At 39.9% G+C, this 21,267-nt stretch overlaps 1 protein-coding gene across 1 annotated transcript; it reads right to left on the bottom strand.

Moving 5' to 3' along the window:
• Window positions 1-287: 287 nt before the first annotated feature.
• On the bottom strand, window positions 288-19,115 carry LOC109431465 (bromodomain adjacent to zinc finger domain protein 1A). The gene is made up of 5 exons (XM_062845743.1): window positions 18,477-19,115; window positions 5,711-6,028; window positions 4,205-5,621; window positions 1,487-4,140; window positions 288-882 (listed from the first exon to the last, which is right to left on the bottom strand). Exons 1-5 carry the CDS (start codon window positions 18,587-18,589, stop codon window positions 681-683), a joined length of 4,704 nt encoding a protein of 1,567 aa, XP_062701727.1. The 5' UTR covers window positions 18,590-19,115; the 3' UTR covers window positions 288-680.
• Window positions 19,116-21,267: the final 2,152 nt, after the last annotated feature.

The following is a 21,267-nucleotide window of genomic DNA, read 5'->3' on the forward strand; positions in this document are numbered from 1 at the left end:
ATTTTCTACACGATGCGTCGTTGAATTCGAAGAATTCGACGATGGCAGTAAACAAACAAGAAATTTTGACACTTTTGGCGTATTGGGCCCGTGGCTAATGTGATTGACAACTTGTACCCATCGTTGGAAATCCAGCTATGCTGGCTACGATTCAATGCATGTTGTTGCTATGGCGCTGCCAGGGCCCTGCCTTCCGCATATAAAGCGAACGTGCGAACGAGGATCACATTAACCAAATTTTGTTCTAGGAATTTCTCAAATTTTCCACCATATTCAAATTCCAACTGTTTTCTCTATCTTAATGTACGTCATTTTATTATAAATAAAAAAAATATGGGAACCTAATGTTTAGACAGATGAGAATAGAGCATGGATCTGTAACGTCCAAGTTATGTGTACTATTGATGTGATCGAGTTTACTTCGAAGCTATGCAAGTGTAGCCAACTTTTTGGAATATTTGTCATCCAACAATGAGAAATTTGTGTCAATGATCTTTATCTAAGTCATACGAGCTAGTATTAAAAAAAAACTTCTCATCATCCAGTAGTAATATGTAGTCACAAGAAATGATGGGTAAAATCAAGCCTACTCTTAACACATATCAATACTTAGCCGATGTTCCTTTGTCTTAGAACTATTGTATGTACGCTTAGGGTTGAGAAACGCAGCAGTTTATTACCTATTTTTTCGACCTTCTTTTCCCACTACTGCTGTCTTTGTGTGACGATTTCGGCGAGGACTCACCGTTGATTACTGGAGTGGTGGGAGTGGAGGTGCCATTTTTCAGCGTCGAGTCGTGCTTCAGCATGTCGCTCGGTTTGAACGGAAGGGACAACTCCTTGGTGCGTTGTAATACAAAGCGCTCTAGGTTTTGGCCGGTTCTGAAATGGTGAAATTAAAATTAGATGTAGAGTAGATATACCTACAGCACTTCTCCGGATAACACTCTTATTTCTTTGTGTACTTTTTCCAGAGATGAATTTTCAATTTTTCAAATGTACATATAGTGTTATGTACCGTGGGAGCACCATATTATAGACAGCTCCATATTCTGAACAGTCGGCTAACGCAAAATAGATTTTCCTTTTATGAAGCATATATTGAATCGAGAGTTGAGGTGTTAATTTTATTAAGCCCCTCTATTATCCAATCGTTACAAAACATATCGTTTTTGACTGAACTGTGAACGTAGAGAATGTGTTTGTACATAGTAAGTAACACTATGTGTTCAGAATTAGGACCACGGCTTCTTATGGTGTCCATAATTAGGAACACGTCGTCCACAAACAAAAATATGTCTAGATCAGAGACTGGAAGTTATTTGAGATTTAATTTATTTTATACATTTAACTAGACAACAAACACACTTGATGGTAATGTGAAGCATTATCTCTAGCAACAAGAAGTTCCATTTATTTTAGTGTTTGTTGTGAGATTCCCTTAACCGTTCAGAATATGGGTACCGCACGGTAGTAACTAACTTACTTGTAAATCTCCGTCTCGTCGGTGTTGTACAAGTCGCAGTTACGGAACACCAGCTGTATATCGTTCATCATCTGTTCATTTATCGTGTACTCGCCCATGTTTAGTTTTGATTTGATCTTGGCAAAGTCCATCGGGTTTTTGATAATAGTGTAATAGTCGGGGACCTCTTTCACGGAGACGGGTCTGTCGAATGGCCACGAGTCCGCATGTTTGAGAATGTCATCGATCAAGGTGTACAACGCTACGCTATTCAGCGGTAGATCATCACCGGTTCGTCTGCCCTTGCGAGAACTCGACGTGTTCTGTTCTTCACTGGCTGCTGCCGATCGTCGTGATTTGCTCGGAGGTGACGACACCTCATCATCATCATTTTCATCCTCGTCGTGGAATCCATTCGTGAGCGACCGTTTGCTAGATGACCGACGATTTCGTTTGGCTTTTACAGCTAACGTTTCTTCGTCACTCGAAATTTCATCTTCCGATGCTTTTCGTTTCGAGTTACGTTTTTTCGACGGTTTGGCTTTTGGAGGCTCTTCTTCAATTTCCTCTGCCTCTTCGACAACGTCTTCTGTTTCCTCTTCCTGGTCAGCAATATCATCTTCATTGTCATAATTCTCAAAACTGTCATCTTCAACTGGCCCGGCAGCTAGTCGAACGGCCACTTTTTTCTTGGACTTGGACTTTTTGCTACTTTTTGACTTCTTCTTAGAGCTGCTTGAATTCTTTGATTTTTTCTTGCATTTATCACAATTCCAACTCTTCTTCGGACTACTCGTGAGGGACTTGGTGCAATCCGGATGGTATGCGAAGCTACACGTGGAGCAAACTGCCGTTGCGCCTTTTTCCTTGCACTTTGCACAGTCAAGCAAATCATCTTCGACGAGCGTTTCCTCCGCTTCATCTTCCTCTACGGTTTCGTCCAGCTCTTGCTCCTCAACTTCCTCTGGCTCTTCTTCCTCGGCAGGCTCCTCTTCCACGAAAACCTTTAGCTTCCTGGGTTGCCTCTTGCGCTTGTAATCTTCCGGGCGGCATTTTGGACAGAACCAATCTCCTTCCGGGACATGTTTCAACTTGGGTTTCAGACAGTACATGTGACACGCACGGTTACATTCATCACATAGTAGCGTCTGCTCTGGAATGCCCTTTCGGCGGCAGATCATGCAAGCAATTCGCTCTGCTGATCTGTTCCACTGGATGGTATCGTACAGGACGTTGTAGTGCAGGAATATTTGGGAATAGTTTGTAGCTCGCATCAAGGACTCCTCCCAACGGGCCAGGTTTTTCTGTCCCTTGATTATCGATTTAGCGATGGCAGCCTTGTCTTTGATTTTCTTCTTCACACCGAACGGAAAGCACAAGAACTTCGGATCGATGCACTGTTCGATTTGGAGCAGGGCCGTAGCTAAGGAATGGACCTTCTCCTTCAAAACTGCGGCTTCTTGCGAGAGCTTGGCGTCGTCAGTTGAGTCATCGGAATCAATTATGATTGAATCTGGCAAATCGTAACCCGGATCTTTATCATGAGACAGTTGTTTTTCATTGTCGTCGTCCGATTCATCATTTTCCATGCCTTCGTCCTGCTCTTCCTGCGCTTCCTTCTCCTTCATAGCCGCCAGTCGATTTCGACCCCACCGCAACGGTTCTTGAGACAGTTGTTGAAACTCAAACTGCTCGATCGCACTACGCCACTCTTCTCGGTTTGTCACTTTCATGCTGCCCAGGTAACCGATGGAAATTTTAGCTTCCAGCTCGAGTATGTTTTCTCGCAAAGTAGCCTCGAAAATAACGCTGGGATCTGTTCCTGGTTCGTGGTTGAAGTTCGGAGACTCGTATTTCTTCATGTACTTCGCATTAATAGCAGCAAGTATGGTTTCCCGGTCCTCTATCTTCGCGGTAATTTGATCTACCGGGCAATCCTTAACATGGGACAAAATTAGCTCTTTCTCGTTTTCCAGATTCTCGCGGAGAATCTTTTCTCGGACACCTCTCGGGTTGAGACTTTCGATTAGAGCATTAATTTCCTCCTCAGTGTGATAGAAACCCCATACTGGCCCGGAATAAGAGTCACCGTGCACCGGACAAGATTTGGGATTGGCCGTACACATGAGCAGTTCTGCATTGGAAGGTGTTTTGAGGACGTCGCTTTTGACCTCGGATGGACTTTCCTCTGGAGCTCCATTGATGGCAGTTTTGTTTTGATCGAGCAATGCCTTCAGTTTGACGCTTCCATTCAGCATCAATTTTTCAATAACTAATCCTTTCTTATTGGCATGATTTTCCTTGTCTTCTTCGCTCAGCTTGTTATTCATAATTGTTTGGGTAATGAACTTCTTTCTCATATCCGCAGGGCAGGACGCCAATCCGGGAATATGTGCCGTTGGTTCTTCCAAACATTTGCCGGAAAATGTTCGGTCGTACTCCACAAACAATCCTGGCAAAGATTCAAACAGCCAATAGCTACGATGAGCACGATCTGATCCCAGATAAATTTGGTAATCGAAGAAGTCAATTTTGTACTTTTCGATATCTTTCTGAATGTTTTTGACGTCGCGTTCGGTGTCGGCGTCCATTTTCACAACATCTTGAGCCATTTTTTCTTCCAGCTCCTTGCGCAGAGCAGCTTTCTCCTCGGCGGTACCCTCATGGGCGACAACCTGTGAGAAACAAAAAATAAGGAAATTAGATTGTGAAGAAGAGGAAATCAATCATAATACTTACCTTCTTCTTAATTTCATTCTTCATGTCCCATTTCTCGGAGGCGTTGCGACCCTCACGCTTCCGCTTGGCCACATTTGCCGTCAAGTACTGCTGCTTGGCAATCTTAGCCTTTTCCAGCCGTTCTTCTATCAGTTCTCGCACGCTGCTGTACGTCAACAGCTGGTCGATAAGGCATTTTAAAATCTTCAAAACGTCGCCAACTGGAAGCTGAAACACCGTGTGCGAGTTGAGGGCCTTCAAAATGTGCGGACTGTCCAGCACAATTTGGGTTCCGGGATCGTCGGAGCTGTGATAGCCTCCCCGCATAGAGTACCGCCACTTGGCTCCTTTATCTTCAATCAGCGCACCGGACGAAAGAAAATGCAGTCGAAGAATTTCTGAAACGGTGGTGGAATCCATGGGTAGTTCGTTCAATTTGGCGCAGTAATGAGTCTCGCACCATATGCCAGCTTCAGTTGCTTTCTTGTAGAACGGGATTCCATTTTTACGCATTCCGAAGTCGGACGCCGTATCGTATCGAATGTACACTTCGTTTTCTTCCTCTACTTGGTGTGAAAAGATAGTGCTCAGCAGGACTTGAAATATGTCGCTCAATGGACCGTTTACTTCCTTCAACAACAGAGCTCTTTCCATCAGATCCATGGACAGACCATTGGAGAACTTGTCCTTAATCGACAATAACTCAGCAAAAGAGGTCATAAATTCCAAAATGTACATAAAATCGCTAAAATGCTTCGAATCGATGATTGTGCTCAGTGGTTTAGGTTCTGGAATGACTTTTTGATCGTTCAGTTCTAAATCTTCCTGAATAGTATTGAACTTCTTCATGGCAATAGCGACCTGCTCGGTGAGAATCGCCTTCCGCTCTTCCAAAAGCTTCTTCTCTAAAGCCTCTTTTTCTGCTTTCTCCTGACGCTTACGTTCCATTTCCTCTTTGAGATTTTTCTCGGACTTCTTCTCATCTTCTGTGGTTTTTGCTTTGTCTTCCGTTGATTTGTTCAAATATTTTGTCATGCTCTGTTGTTTGCCATCCCCTTTCTTGAAACCAGGTTTGGGACCAGGTTTCTTTGGACCATCCTTGGACATCTTTTTCTTTTCCTGCTCAATGCGTTTCTTTTCTTCGGCTCTTTGCAAACTTTTCGATGTACCAAAATCCGGTGGTTTACCGAAGAAAATCATGGCGTCTGTAATTTTCTCATCGGTTACGAGCTTTTTAAAGGGAGCGTCTTTTATCCTGAGCACTCCATTCACCTGCTCAACATTTTGCTTCAAGAACACTTTGCATTTGTCACGAGTGGCTGAACTACGATCACGTTTGATGTTTTCGGCAACTGTGGTCCATTCTCTAGGCTCACCACCATCATCGGAACGAACACGATACTTGATCTTATCCGCCTTCACTGGGCTGGTTTTGTTACTGTAATTTAAAAAGAACATCTCAATTTATATTTAAACCCAGGGATAAGCAAGACAAACATTATGTAAATCATTTGCTAATACACTAACCTCGGTGCTATCACTTCGACGATCTTGGCCTCACGGTAGACATTCTCGTTCGGATCGATGGCGTCAACCATTTCTCCCTTGAAGTAATGATCCTTGATGAAGCCGACCACATCGTCGAGCATCTCGTTGAAGGAGCTCCGCTTGGTGTGTGACGCCACTAGCAGGAACGGTCCCTTGACCGCAGCGGGGAACGACCGGACTAGCTTGCGGGCCTGCTTTTCCGACTCCAGCGCTTCCGCATAGGTGAGATTCGGTTTGCCCGTGATCTCACAGGTCCACACAATCGATGAGATGAGCACGACATGGTGGAAATAGTCTCTGAGTTGCGTTTGCAATAAAAGAGAGAAATTGAAATGGTTATTTCATTTTGCATTAAGTAGCATAATGGCGAGGCAATAAGAGCGCAAGTAAGTATTCAATGCTGCATTAACATGTCAATAGGGTCTAACTCGTTTTTTTTCATTTTCATTTTGCAGCATTTGGTGGGGCAATGAGAGCGCAAGTCAGTCCAAAGCCGATGATAAGGAGGGATAATGGCTGAATGGTCTTTGCTGACCACATAAACGCCATGGGATAGGAAATAAAAAAAAATAAAATAAACGCCATGGGATAGGAAAAGGGTATTTTGATGTGGGATTAGGATGTTGGTACAGACTTGACGATATCAATGCTATTCAGATGCAAAATAATTTTAAGGCTCAATAGTGAATCGCATACCTTCCAAAACCAAAAAAAAAGCAATAGTCCACAAAATGCCAAGCAGGTCACAGAAATCAAAAGCGCCCGATTGTTTGTTTCGTCAATTATAACAAACGGACACTCCTACCCTCTCCAACTCACCAGTCATCCCCGCAAAAAATGTCCCTTTAGTTCCGGATAATATATTATCCCCAATCAAGCCTTTAATCGAATTGTCCGCGTGGTCTTGTAGTACCCCTACTAGGTAAGAATCAGTCATTGCCATACATATTAAATGTTAGACATGACCCCATGGATAGCATTTGCATATGTAAAAGCTTTGCTGATGTGACTGATGTGAAGCAATACTCTCATCTCATGTTTGCCTTGTCAAGCATAGAAAACTGAAGTTAATAAACAATACATTACAAGGTTCGATTTCCAATAGAATGAGATTATTCATTTGCACTACAACACCATAGAAGATAATATCTCATTGGCTGATTACAGTACTAATGCGGAAATTCTCCCTTTTCCCCCTATCCGTAACCCGGGGACGCGCCCTGTTGGATTTCGAAAGCTTCGGAGAATATTACAAACCTTCAATGGCATTCCCACGCACTAACCCACATTGCCCATTCAGGGGTCTGACTGGGCCTATTACCCTCCCTCAGTTTGTAATATTCTCACCAACTTGGAATTATATTTTCCCGACACATAAATGACTTCGACAAATGTTCGATATACTAGGCAGCAGCATGATCAGTATAACTGTATCAGATGACTTGAAGATTTGATTTTTACAGAACTGTTTGCCATTGCTTATACATTCAGCTATTCCAAGCATTACTGCAAAGCACATGGGCCACATGCCCAAAATCAAAGCTTCCTGGAAGATATAAGCCAAGCCCAGGGATGTCAATAGGGTCTAACTCGTTTTGTAAACAAACATTGTTTCTGTCGCTGTAGGACTGAGATAGGACCCACGCATGTTGACACCCTTAGCAGAAAGCGTGAAGATAGATCTTTCTGATAACGGTATCGATATGCGTGGGCAGATCGAGACCATGATTGTTTACAAAGCGAGTTAGACCCTTTTGACATGTTGATGCAGCATTGAATATTGACTTACGCTCTGATTGCCTCGACATTATGCTGCTTAGAGCATCGCCACGGGCTTCCCTATCTGGGTCCCTATCCCTATTTCCGAGCCCTGAATAGAGACCCATGTTCACACCGGTGGTACCTATCTAAACGAGAATGAAAAATAAGGACGCGACATGGGTTTAGCAATGGGTTTCCACTCCCATCTTGCACTGAGTTGCTATTCCGATGGTTTGTGTGACGTAACTTTCTTTTTACAATTTCTCATCGTAATAGGCTGTTTTACCTCACGTAAATCTGACAGGAAAAGGCCTACTTTCCCACACCAAATTAACAGTGCTGTAATGGTTCATTACAGCATTTATTGGCGTTGCGTAATGAACCATTACAGCACTGTTTTCGGTTTTGGTCAATTTCTTGATGCTTTCTGAACGCAGTTTTAAAAAATTGTGACAACTGCACAGTATAACCTGCTATGATCAGATTTTCTTAAACATTGGCTATGAACATCAGTGTGCAGTTTGATGAAAAAGTTTAGTGAAAAACTATCCTCAAGGGTAATTTATGAAATTTCAAAAAACATTGTACGCAACTCGGTGCAGAACTCGATTTTTCCAGCACTCGTTGTAATTATCCAACTCGGCAAGCCTCGTTGGATAAATGTACGACTCGTGCTGTAAAAATCGTCATTCTGCACCTTGTTGCGTAAACTACTATTTTGCAATTTCTCATCGTAATAGGCTGTTTTACCTCACGCAAATCCGACAGGAAAAGGCCTACTTTCCCACACCAAATTAGCAGTGCTGTAGTGGTTCATTACAGCACTGATTTGCGTTGCGTAATGAACCATTACCATAGGGCCCATATAGCCGAGGCGGTAAACGCACGGGTATTCAGCATGACCATGCTGAGGGTGATGGGTTCGATTCCCGGTCGGTCCAGGATCTTTTCGTTAAGGAAAATTCCTTGACTTCCTTGGGCATAGAGTATCTTCGTGCCTGCCACACGATATACACATGCAAAATGGTCATTGGCAGAGGAAGCTCTCAGTTAAAAACTGTGGAAGTGCTCATTGAACACTAAGCTGAGAAGCAGGCTTTGTCCCAGTGAGGACGTTACGCCAAGAAGAGAGAGAGAATGAACCATTACAGCATTGTTTTCAGTTTTGATCAACTTCTTGGTGATTTCTGGATGCAGGTCTGAAAAAAATGTGACAAATGCACAGTATAACCTGTTATGATCAGACTTTCTTAAACATGGCTATGAACATCAGTGTGCAGTTTTACGCAAGGTTGCAACCATTCATTTGCAAAGATTTACATTCATTTGCTATTGTCTCGGTTCAGAAGCATGCTATCTAAAAACAATGTATGGATGAATTTAACCTTGTAGTTTTATCTGAAAGTTTGCCGAATAACATTGGGGTCGCAAACGTATACCAAAATCGTGAGCGAGGTGTGAAGGCAACTTTCCACAGCGTGAATGAAATTTACATTCATCGCGTGGAGAGTTGCCTTCACAGCTCGCTCACGACTTTGGTATACGTTTGCGACCCCAATGTTATTCGGCAAACTTTCAGATACAACTACAAGGTTAAATTCATCCATACATTGTTTTTCGATAGCATGCTTCTGAACTGAGATAATAGCAAATGAATGTAAATCTTTGCAAATGAATGGTCGCAACCTTGGTTTTACGAAGAATTTTGTTAAAAACTATCGTCAAGCGGTAATTTATGAAATTGCAAAAAACATTGTACGCAACTCGGTGCAGAGCTAGATTTTTCCAGCACTCGTCGTAATTATCCAACTCGGCAAGCCTCGTTGGATAAATGTACGACTCGTGCTGTAAAAATCGTCATTCTGCACCTTGTTGCGTAAACTACTATTATATACATTATGCGGTGAAGTCAGCTGAGCAGAGGTATGGAAAATGAACAGCAGTGGATAAATAAAGCAAGAGGTGAATATTGATGTACTTTGTCTTACGTGACTAGATGTTTTCCAGAACCCTATCACAAACAAACAGACGCAGCACTAATAATTCCCACGTACACCGATTCACGTTTATTTAAAAAATTACCGAGCCATGCCCTAATACCGTGACCTTAAGGATGCTCTTCACGTCAAAGAGCCCTGTAAAAGTAAATAATACATGTTTCTTGATTTTTCAAACGCTATATTATTGTTTATTGTGTGTATTATGTATAATAAATATGATTAATGGAATTCAAAATATTTAATCCATTGTTAAAATCAAAATTGTAAAACATAGCATTGTTCCTAATATCGTGTATGTGACCCGCATATATTGGTGGTCCTTTGAATCATTACTATACCAATCATACGTAGTTCATACTTGAAAGAACCTGTGCGTCAAACGTTACCTAGATGTTTGTGTAATTGATTCATAAAGTAAAAAGTATCAAAAATATTTTCAGTTTGCAAGTTTTAGCCGAAACACGGTATTTGGAACACAAAAGGAACCATGCCCTAATACCGTGTATTGGTACTTTGCACTCACATTCTGTAAATATTTTTAATTGCTTGTTTTTGTAAATATGTGCCAAATTTATAACTTCAGAAGGTTTAATATGCTAATGATTGAACTAGTTAATCAGTTAAACAAATAACCCAAGAAACAATTTTTGCTTCAGGAAATGTTTCTCAAAGCAACGTTATTAAACTGGAAGTCGTATTATATTTGAACTGCCTATGATCGCATAACTGTCCCATATGAATAGGAAACCAAGCAAATATGGGACTGTTATGCGATCATAGGCAGTGAACATGTAATCTATATATATAAAAATGAGTTTGAAGTTTCTTTGAGGCAACAAAACTCAAGAACGGATGAACCGATCAGAATGACCCTTGCATGGTTCGATTCGTATTCATGGCGGCTGTGTTTATAAGTAGAAAAAGTTGTGAAAATCATCTAAAAAAGTAAGAAAATTGATAAATACTTGATTTTTTATGAACTGGGAAGAAAATCAACACGATCGCAGTAAAACCGATATAGAGTGCCATGCTGCAATGAACCCAACAGTTGTCAAACCACTACAGCTTGGCAAGAAAAAGTTTGCCGGGACAGCTAGTTTTAAAATGAAACTGTTCTTCAAGTCTTGTTCGCCCAAAAATGAGAATTTATTCAACGTCAACCGTTCTATAAGCACGATGAAATGAAAGTTTATCCAATGATCGTACATCGGTTGTGAAACTCTTGTTCAACGTTAGAATCATCAGCAATTTACACAAACATCATAAACTTTACTTCAACGTTTATTAAACAATGTTGTATGACGCTATTTGTTTAATAATTTAAGAATGGTTTTAGAAACCGTTATTGTGCACTAGCAGCAAAGCGCATAATAACAAGCTTTCTTCGATATTTATTCCACCATATTAGAATCAAAACATGCTGAAGCCGTGATAAAACTAACTAAATTTATTTCTATTTTTAGATATGATTTTATAATTGCTACAAAAACGATTCTTAAACGTTTCTTCAACATCATGTTACATCATGTAACAATAAAATGAGAAAATGATTTAACTTTCAACATTTCTGCATTTGTGTCTGGAATAGCTCTCTCTGATTATGTACCCCCAACATCTTTATTTTATTACATTTTATGGGACAAATCACATCAATGGAAAGACTCGAACTCTGGATCTTTGGGTTCACACTCGTCTGCATCCGCTCTGCTTCAATCCGAATTACATGAATCGGCAGATTTAAAGCAGTATATAAATATTCAATTCCTAAGTCGAATACATTACCGTACATATGCTGCTTAAACATTGCTTACATATTTTATTCAACTAATTGCCTTCATAAATATTGAAGTTGATCAATGTTTGAATAATTGTAACCGCAACGTTTAATCATAAGGCATGCATGCTAATTAGTTTGTTTGTTTACAACGTGTCAGTAATTCACGGTGTTGTGTTGTAAGATTGGTGACTCTTCGAACTTTTTTTCATTTAAACGCCCAAACAAGTGAACTTATTTGTTTTATTTTCACCGGTCCTGTTTTGTGTCGAGAGGAAAATGTGCAACGATTGTGTATACACTAAGGTCTTTTTTTACACGGGTAGTTTTTCTGCTTTAACTCGGTCAATTTTGAACCTACCTATCTGATTTTCCGTACACAGGTAGTACTAACCGTGTCTACCTGTGTACAAATTTTCATGTGAATTGGCTCAAAATTGACCGAGTTAAAGCAGAAAAACTACCCGTGTAAAAAAAGACCTTAGATCTCCAATCAGCTGGAAATATGAACATTAGGAAGCTGAGCCCGGTTTGACCGGTGCCACCTTGGTGGGTAATCTACCTCGTCAATACCAAAGAGAGGAGCCGCCCAGGATCCACTGCAGTTGCATTTTCTGGTGTTTTTGTTGCCGATGCTGCTGTCGTTGGAGCGTAGTGTAAAAGGTGAGTCAGAATGTTTTTAAAAGTGTGAAGAGTGTGATATTTAGAGCTGCTGCATGAAGTTTTTTTGGTCTTCAAGCTTGTAGCCGCGGTTGCTCTTTTTAGGCTCCTAATCAGCAATCGTGTTTACAAAAAGGGGCATGGCGAACAAAGATTATTAAGTGACACAATACCACTGCTAATCAACATTGCTTGAATAAAAGTGTAACATTTGTATTAAAGAAACATGGTAATAGGAAGCAATCAGTGAAGTACTAGATTGAAAGTAGTGAGCTGGATTTTTGTATGGTGAGATGATCAATTCTCCATGTCTGCAATGAAATGGCGCAAACAGCGTGGGTTATATGATTTCTTGACTAATTTAATGCTGTTTGAGCAAAAGTTTGGGTAACTGCATTGTTCTATTATTTATTTCTTGCAACTTCAACAACACAGTAGCCAAACTTTTGCTCAAACAGCATCAAATTAGTCAATAAATCATATAACCCACGCTGTTTGCGCCATTTCATTGCAGAAATGGAGAATTGATCATCTCACCATACAAAAATCCAGCTCACTACTTTCAATCTAGTACTTCACTGATTGCTTCATATATCTTGTTGTTAAGCTATATCAGTGTAGTTGAATAAAATGATCAAGCAAAAGTTGTTAAACTTTAAATAGGCTACTGAAGATCTGATGTGGAATAACGGCATCTAATACGTTGGAAGCAGCTTGTATTCTATCATTATTAGAGCACTATTGGACAGATGATGGCAATACTTAAGCAACTGTTTTTAAACTTTTATACCATTGATTATTCAATAAGCAGAAATATGTTTAACTAACGTGCAGTTTCCACTGCATGAAACATTTATTCGCCATTTTGTTCAACATAAACTCTTGTACAACTGTCGGCGCCTTTGTAGCACATTTAATCAACTGACATTAGCGTGGCTCAAAATACCACATGTCAAAAAGTTCGATGGGCCCCCTTCTCATTTCGTTCTATATGACGCCACAATGCTCTGGTCAAATTTTCAGCTAAATCCGTTAACATTAGGGCGGTGCTAAACTCATTTGAAGTTTGTATGGAAGTTTATATGGGAAAACATCGTTTTTAGCATTTTTCTCATGTGGGGCACTATTTTTACTTAAAACACATTACCGATTATATACAACTATAGTCTTACATGTGCCGAAAAACTTTGTCGAAGACCGCAAAGTCATCCGAAACTTGTAAGAAAAGATATTACATGCAGACCATCTGGTGGTGCTTAACATTTAACATGTAAAGGAATAACAATAGCAATAAAATCTCATTGAATGGGGCCGTACTGTTTAGGCTATAGCTTTTTTCGTAAGTGTCTGATTACGTTACTGTCTTCGACAAAGTTTTTCGGCATATCCCAGGCTATATTTCTATATGATCGATTATGTGTTTCAAGGAAAATTAGAACCCCTCACGAGAATATTGAAAAAACGATGTTTTCCCATATAAATTCCCATACAAACTTCAATTGAGTTTAGCACCACCCTAATGTTAACGGATTTAGCTGAAAATTTGACCAGAACATCGTGGCGTCAAATAGAACGAAATGAGAAGGGGGCCCATCGAACTTTTTGACATGTGGTTTTGCCATACAAGCTTGAGCCACCCTAACTGACATGCTTATTAATGATTTTGAATTGTTACTTGGGAACACACTTAGTAAAATATTTGAGTTTTTTGTCAAATACACGGTATTAGGAGGCACACGGTATTAGGGCATGGCACGGTAATACATAGTTGGCCAATTGCCCATCTGTGGCGTTCGCAGCGTTTTTGTTCAAATTTTACATTCGCTCACTATTGTCACCTAGTTTATGATTCACACTTAGATTAGATTTCAGAGTTCGGTAATTTTTTTAACGAAGTTCTCCGGTAAACATTAAAAATTACTGATTTTTCGGTAAACAAGCTTTATTTTACAGCAGTACTGTAAAATATTACCAAAGCTTTCGGTACTTAACATATCTTTTGATGATATTCGGTAAAAAATAATACGATATGTACGGTAAAAATAAATTGTTACAGAGTACGGTAAAATATTACCGTACAATTTTGTAAACCGCTAGAGTCGTTTACCGAAGTACGGTAATTTATTGCAATCTCAAGAGGAGCTGTCAAACTGACTGCCATTTGCAATACTAGTGTTTTGTGACCGGCTGCTGCAATTTTTTCGTGTTCTCGAAGGAGGTGAAAATTGGTAAGACTGAGAAGCTGAAAGACATTTTCTTATCGCTAAAGTTCTGTTCTGTCACTTAGATTTTGTTCGTCTAATTGTGGTTATTCTACAGAGCGAACCAGGAAGCCTCAAGGAAAAAATCTTCACAGGCCGAAGACAACTTCATCGCGTAACACCCTTTGATGCAACCTTTTCTCTTCCGAGAGCTGTTTCTGGAGGACTGCGTCATTTGTATCCCTAATTATTCATCATGAGCTAAGCAAATAAACCTAAGCAAAGAGAAAGCATGAAATTTTCCCAAAATTTTAGCAAGTATTATAAAACCCAATCTGAAATTTCTTCATTCTGATTTTTTTTCATTCTAAAAGAAAATAAAACCCTACCGAAAAGCTCCGGTAAACCATTTGCTCAAACTACTGAACACTCCGGTAAAAGCATTACCGAAATTACCGGAGAAAATCGGTAGTTTTTGACAACTCGAGAAAAAAGCTATTACCGAACGTTCAGTAATTGATTTGATTACCGAACTGATTACCGAACGTTCAGCTGTTGAAAGTTCGGTAAAAAATTACCGGATACTGTAAAAATAACTAAGTGTGTTGGCCACTCTATTGGCCAAACCCAGTCCTTTTAGATTGGGTGAATATGTATATGTTTTCACGACTATGATTTTGAATAGCAAACGTTTCACTTGAAAAAAATTGCTATTAAAATCATCGTCATTAGAAATCCTCTACATAGAGATGAGCGGAAGTTACATATGACGATTCGGCAACGCTGTTTGTTTTGTTTACAACAGCTGCCAACACTTGCTACAAAGCTAGATGTTCAAACTTTGTGCGTGACTTCGTTGTGGTTCAAGTTGTTTTGTTAATATTTAGTTTTAATATTTTTTAAAAATAAAACGATAAGAGATGACTAGAGAGAGACCGGAGACGTCTGCTTGTCTGTGACGAAATGTTAGAAGTGTTACGTGTGCTTGTCTGTGACTCTTTATGCCTTTGTCATTTTATGCAGGATTCATCAAAAGTTTGGACATATTTCATTTGTTTTAATTTGTACAACGTCCGATAAAAAGTAAGGACCACTTTTAGCAACGCACGTTGGAAAATCAATATGTTTTTGAAGTCCCTAAACCCAAAGAGCATCCCCCACTGGTGGGAAGGTGGGGTGCTATCCTAAAATAGCACCCGAAAAGGAGGGGTATAATAGGAATAGCGATGAGGACTCCTGTGGCGATGCTCTTAATGAAAAATGAATGTGAGTTTTAACTGACCACATAAATGTCATTGATTGATTGGAAATTTGGTTTGTTTTGCATGGTGTGAACGAAATTAGGAACCGAAAAAAATGATAAGATTTAGGTGCTGCCACGGTATAACAAACTGGACAGCGTTTTCTTCGGTTAAGCGAGACGAAAACAGGAACGAGTTCCCTCAGTACACCGTTTATTACTCAACTAACAATCACGATCGAACAACGATCAATAGACTCCTAAAAAAGTCCTATCCAGATTATTGTTTTAAACCACAAAAAATGGTACAAGAGTACATATTTATCCATTTTTTGATGTTTTTATTGGTCGTGGTTGAACACATTATTTTTATTTTTTAAATCTTTTGCAATTTCAATTATTGCAATGTAATGGTATACTATTCAACTATTTTTGCAGTACAAATCAAAAGACGACTGTTTTGACCATCGTTCAATACAAGAAGACAATCGTAATTCAAATAAACAGCTGAGATATTAACGAAAGAGAGGGAAACCAAAGAGAGCCTCTCTTCTGCAGATAGGACCTTTAGACATGTTTGGCCTGAATTATTGGGCGACTTTGATGGAAAGCTGAAACTGAAAAGGATACAGCCAGAAAACCAGTTTTCTTGAACCACCCTAAGCTAATTCAGAAAAATATCTCTACATCGATCATTTTCAAAGCTACATAAAAAATGTCTTCAGCAAAAACGCTTAAAATTGATAGATCTACAAATTTGACGAAAAATGTACATATATAGATATTTTTGCAAATAGAAAAGTTTGGTTTCCAATTTCTTTGAAAATATGGACCACCCTAATTTCCATGCACAGGAAATTTTGGAAAGAGGGCCATAATATTAGGGTAGGAAGAACAACATTTTAGAAGACCATATTTGTCTAAAAAATCATTTCAAGGCACTAAATGCATCTTTCCTCGTAAATCTGGGTCCTGGATCACTTTGCATTCCGGTCGCTGGGAAGAACTGCATCGAGAACAATTCAAGCATAACTTTTCAATCCGACGTAACTCGAGCATGTAAACAAACCGGGTTCATAAAGCAAATTGAAGAATCCACATCACTGTTTGATAATTGATTGCTTAATTTGTTTAACTAAGCATATTTTTCGAAACGACGTATCTAACTATTTTGATGTTTACAACTTTACTGATAAATACACCGTTTTGATATAGCGCATTTAGTTCACCACTGGACTATCGCTAGTGAAAACTAGTGTTTTCACGAGTGCGAAAACGCTAATAAAAGTGCGCGATTGCATCAAATCAACTCGGTGTCTTCAGAGCACTTGTTCACCATAGATTGAAGAATTAGTGCGCCGAAGACATCAACCTGATTTGATGCAATCGCGCACTTTTATTCACGTTTTCGCACTATAGAAGTCGCAGTTCGCAGCCCAGTGGTGAACTAAATGCGGTATATGAGAAAACCAAACGACGTATCTAGCCAAAATCAAAAGTAACAGATACACCAAACTGGCACCATACAAAAGCGACGTATCTGGCATGACGTATCTCCAACCAACCCGGGGGTTCACTATTGGATTGTTGGGGTCCACTATTGAGTAGATAGTATTCTCTTACCATGTTGAATCGGTGACAATAGTGGACTCCAATAGTCAAGTGATCCTCCAGACTTGTTTACATTCACAAATTTGCTTAAATAATCGAATTATGTATCGCTTTCCCGTCTAGATTCACCACATGGAACTGCTGTCTAGGAACATAATCCATGGTCCCTTGGTGGAGAATAATTAAAGGGAGTCCACAATTAGGGGTGATACACAAATTATGTCACGCAAAAATCGACCTTTTTCAACCCCCCTTCCCCCTGTCACACTTTTTGTATGAGTCGTCACGTTCTGCAAACCCTCCCTCCCCCTAATAGCGTGACGTAATTTGTGTACGGCCCCTTATTGGCTAGAGCACCCTGGGTGACATTAGCTGCATTACATGTGAAAATGGAAACTCATGGTTGACAAATAAATTACAACGACCAAATATAATAAGAAATACTCAATGCTTATTTTTTTCACTATTTCGTCACATTGGGAAAGCAAGAACATTAAATGTTATTAAATTTTATGTGGTGGAAAATGCTGAAACACGACATTTCGACAATGATTTTTCATAAGGGCCTAACTGACTTGATCGATTTCTCTTCGTCGACTCTCTCTTTCGCTAATAACTTGATCAAAACAAACAAAATCATTATTCTTTTTGTTTCTATAGCAACATGTAGTCGTCTTCTTCGCATTTCAACCAAAAAATCTTTGGAAAACTTAATACACATTGTGTGATAACACAAAGAGAGGATCGATGAAGAGAACTCGAAAATGTCAGTTAGGCCCAAATGAAAAATCAGTGTCGATTTGTATTTGTATTCATTTAGTAAAACGCAGTTCTGTACTTGTTAGGTCAAGGAAACAAACATAATATAAAAAGAAAAAAAAAAACGATAGAACAACTTAAAAAAGATCATGATTGGGGCGATTCTAAGATGTTACAAAAACAGTTATGAATGTGCAGCACTTTCAATGATTTATTGTTTATGAACTTAACACAACTAGAAAGAGAACACACAATTTGTATTTTTTTCGCACAAACCGAGCGACCGAAACCCAATTTTATCTCATTGTTCCAGTTCGATATAAAGCATTTTTCGGAATTAGTCGTTTCACAGCGTTCTAACAGTACGCGACACAGAACCACACATTGAGAAACGCTGCACCAAAGGAAGCCATGGCATGAGTGAGTCAAAGCGAAATTTCACACAAGTCATGACGGAAAAGAGGCCAGCTGATTCTCGTCGCTTTTTCCGGAGCCAAAATCTCAACGGAACACCGCAGAACACTAATTTTTTTCCGTTCAATTGATGCATCCATAGATGCTGGTCGGAAAGATAGCAGAATAAATACGCAGAAAGTCCGGAACCATCGAGCCGGAGCGAAAATAATTAAGTATTCCACCCCAAATTTTCCGACGCGAACAAGAAGCAACTTGCGGAATTTCGTTTTTCACTATCCTCCGAGATCACTGGAGTCAAACAGCAGCGTTCAAAAAAACTTACTCGTAGTTGCTGAAGATTTCGTTTGTCGTCTCACAGAAGAACACTTCATCACTGTCGCGAAGTTTCTCCTGACCGGACACTTTCTGGAACAGCTTCTGCCGTAGGAGAGGCATTTTCCTCCTGGTTGCGACTTCCCAGACACTTTTTCAAGCTGCTTCTTTGGAGGTGGCTTGCTTTGATGTTCCTCCGTCTTCCGTCCGTGCTCGCTCGTCCAATGGCTGGCTTAATTTGAACACTTTTTTGCTCTTTTTCCCTCTCAACTGCTTGTCAAAAGCGATGTTGAGTGCCTAGCACACGCAACACACCAACACTGCCACAAGCAGTCTGCTGAGTGACCCGCGGTACTCACGCGGCTGACGGCGATTTATCGCGCGAGTTCGAGTTCGGTAAACTTTTGTTTACGCGCTCGCCAACTGTCTCTTCCGTTCGGGGGCGGGAAATTTTACGAACTTCAATTCAGTATCAAAATGCAACAAAAACTAATCGATAACACATTCACTTCAGGTAATATTCAATGAATTACTACATTTCACATCACTTGGACCGAAAATTACTAGATTTCACCGCGATTTTACTGGTTTTCTATCGACGCTCCGGAGAACGCACTGTCGCGACAGCCCAGAAAATGCCAAGAAGAAAGCATCTCGATTCTCGTTTGACAGCTGGTGCTTGACGGCGTAGTATCTCACGCACGTTGATTCTGGCTGTAGTGTGAGTGAGGTCCGAAAACACGAGAGCACTCATTTCCCAAGATTGATAGATAAAAGGGAGAATATGTCAATTATTAGGGGAAAGATTCTACACGCTAACCCTCAGCTACCCAGATCGATGTCAAAGCGACCCAGATCGAGCAAAACTGCAGTTACTCTAAAGTGGGTAAAGGTGCCTTTACTCAGATCTGGGTTACCGATATTGGTTGCAGAATCTGGGTGAAGGTTACCCTGATTTAGACGTTTCTCATTCGGGTATTTTCTACCCATTTTTACATAAATGAGTAAGCATTCATACTTGCATGCACAATACGAATCTTTCTTATAGTTTGGCCGGGAAAGAAAATCTCAAAATAAACTATATCTGGAGCTCGATTTGAATAGGTCGTATGTGCTTTTGTCGATATAAAATTCGATCAGTTTATTTTAGTCATTGTAGCAATATGGAAGATATTTTGCAAACTTTTAATAATGGAACAGTAAGCCTGTTTTGTGAGGATTCTGCTGTATGCACGCTAACCTGAAACTACCCATCGATCGGGTCGATTTTACCCGGATTTTTATGGTATTAGCAGCTGTCAAAATCCGGGTAATCGATCTCACATCAGAAGAGTAAAGTTTACCCTGATTGTGGGTAAACGGGTCTTCACGGGAATCTCGATACCCAAATCATCTTGTTGTGTGTAGACGTCAAAATTTGGGTAAATCGGACTTGGAGAAATTTTTCGCATGTCCGTGGAAGCGTTTAATCCGAAAAAAGGCATGAAGGAACTTTGGTTGGTGAAAACTACTGACTGGTAAGTAATTCATGTTGTTTGTGAAATCATGTTCTACTAATCTTTTGAATTTTCAGGCATTCTGAGCTGCTTACCATTCCGGAACAAAATTGGCCAGGTTAAAAGTAGTAACCCGATCTCGATCCCGATGCAGGTGGAACGAATATTCAACGATCACCATCTGTCGAGCCATCTGTAATGCACAGGTATGTTTTTTCTCGAGCAAATCGATTAATTTAATCGCTATTAGATTTCTCCGCATATATTTAGGATCTGCACACTTAAATTAAATCGCCGACCTCAGCAAACGGATTGCCGAGAATCCAACAGCCGAGAATCCGGTAATAATTTTCACTGAATCTCGGTAAAAGTTTTACCGAGATGTTGTTAAAACTTTGCCGAGATCTCGGTAATCCAACTTTTTACCGAGATTTCGGCAAAGTTCACCGAGACTCGGTAATGGTTTACCGAAATCTCGGTAAAAACTTTACCGAGAATCAGTAAATATTTTACCGAGATATCAGCTGTTGGATTCTCGGTAAACCGTTTACCGAGATCAATTTCTGAATTTAAGTGTGTGCCTCGATTCGAGAACCTGCTTGGTGCGAAAATCTTAGCAAAGATTTGAACAGTGCATGAGAGGGAAGGTTGCAACACTCATGGATCATCAAAGGAGCCGTTTTGCGATAAATTTATTTATAATTGTATAAAACTTGAGACATCAATAAATCGGTTATATCTGGAGCTCGATTTGAATAGGTCGTATGTGCTTTTGTCGATTAAAAATTCGATCATTTGGATTCGCTTATTATAGCGAAAACCGGTTAAATTGAGCAAAGTTGATACACACGCTAACCCTCAGCTACCCAGATCGATGTCAAAGCGACCCAGATCGAGCAAAACTGCAGTTACTCTAAAGTGGGTAAAGGTGCCTTTACTCAGATCTGGGTTACCGATATTGGTTGCAGAATCTGGGTGAAGGTTACCCTGATTTAGACGTTTCTCATTCGGGTATTTTCTACCCATTTTTACATAAATGAGTAAGCATTCATACTTGCATGCACAATACGAATCTTTCTTATAGTTTGGCCGGGAAAGAAAATCTCAAAATAAACTATATCTGGAGCTCGATTTGAATAGGTCGTATGTGCTTTTGTCGATATAAAATTCGATCAGTTTATTTTAGTCATTGTAGCAATATGGAAGATATTTTGCAAACTTTTAATAATGGAACAGTAAGCCTGTTTTGTGAGGATTCTGCTGTATGTATCAACTTTGCTCAATTTAACCGGTTTTCGCTATAAT

The sequence above is a fragment of the Aedes albopictus genome, chromosome 1, assembly GCF_035046485.1.
Source record: "Aedes albopictus strain Foshan chromosome 1, AalbF5, whole genome shotgun sequence".
Classification (NCBI taxonomy): Eukaryota; Metazoa; Arthropoda; class Insecta; order Diptera; family Culicidae; genus Aedes; species Aedes albopictus.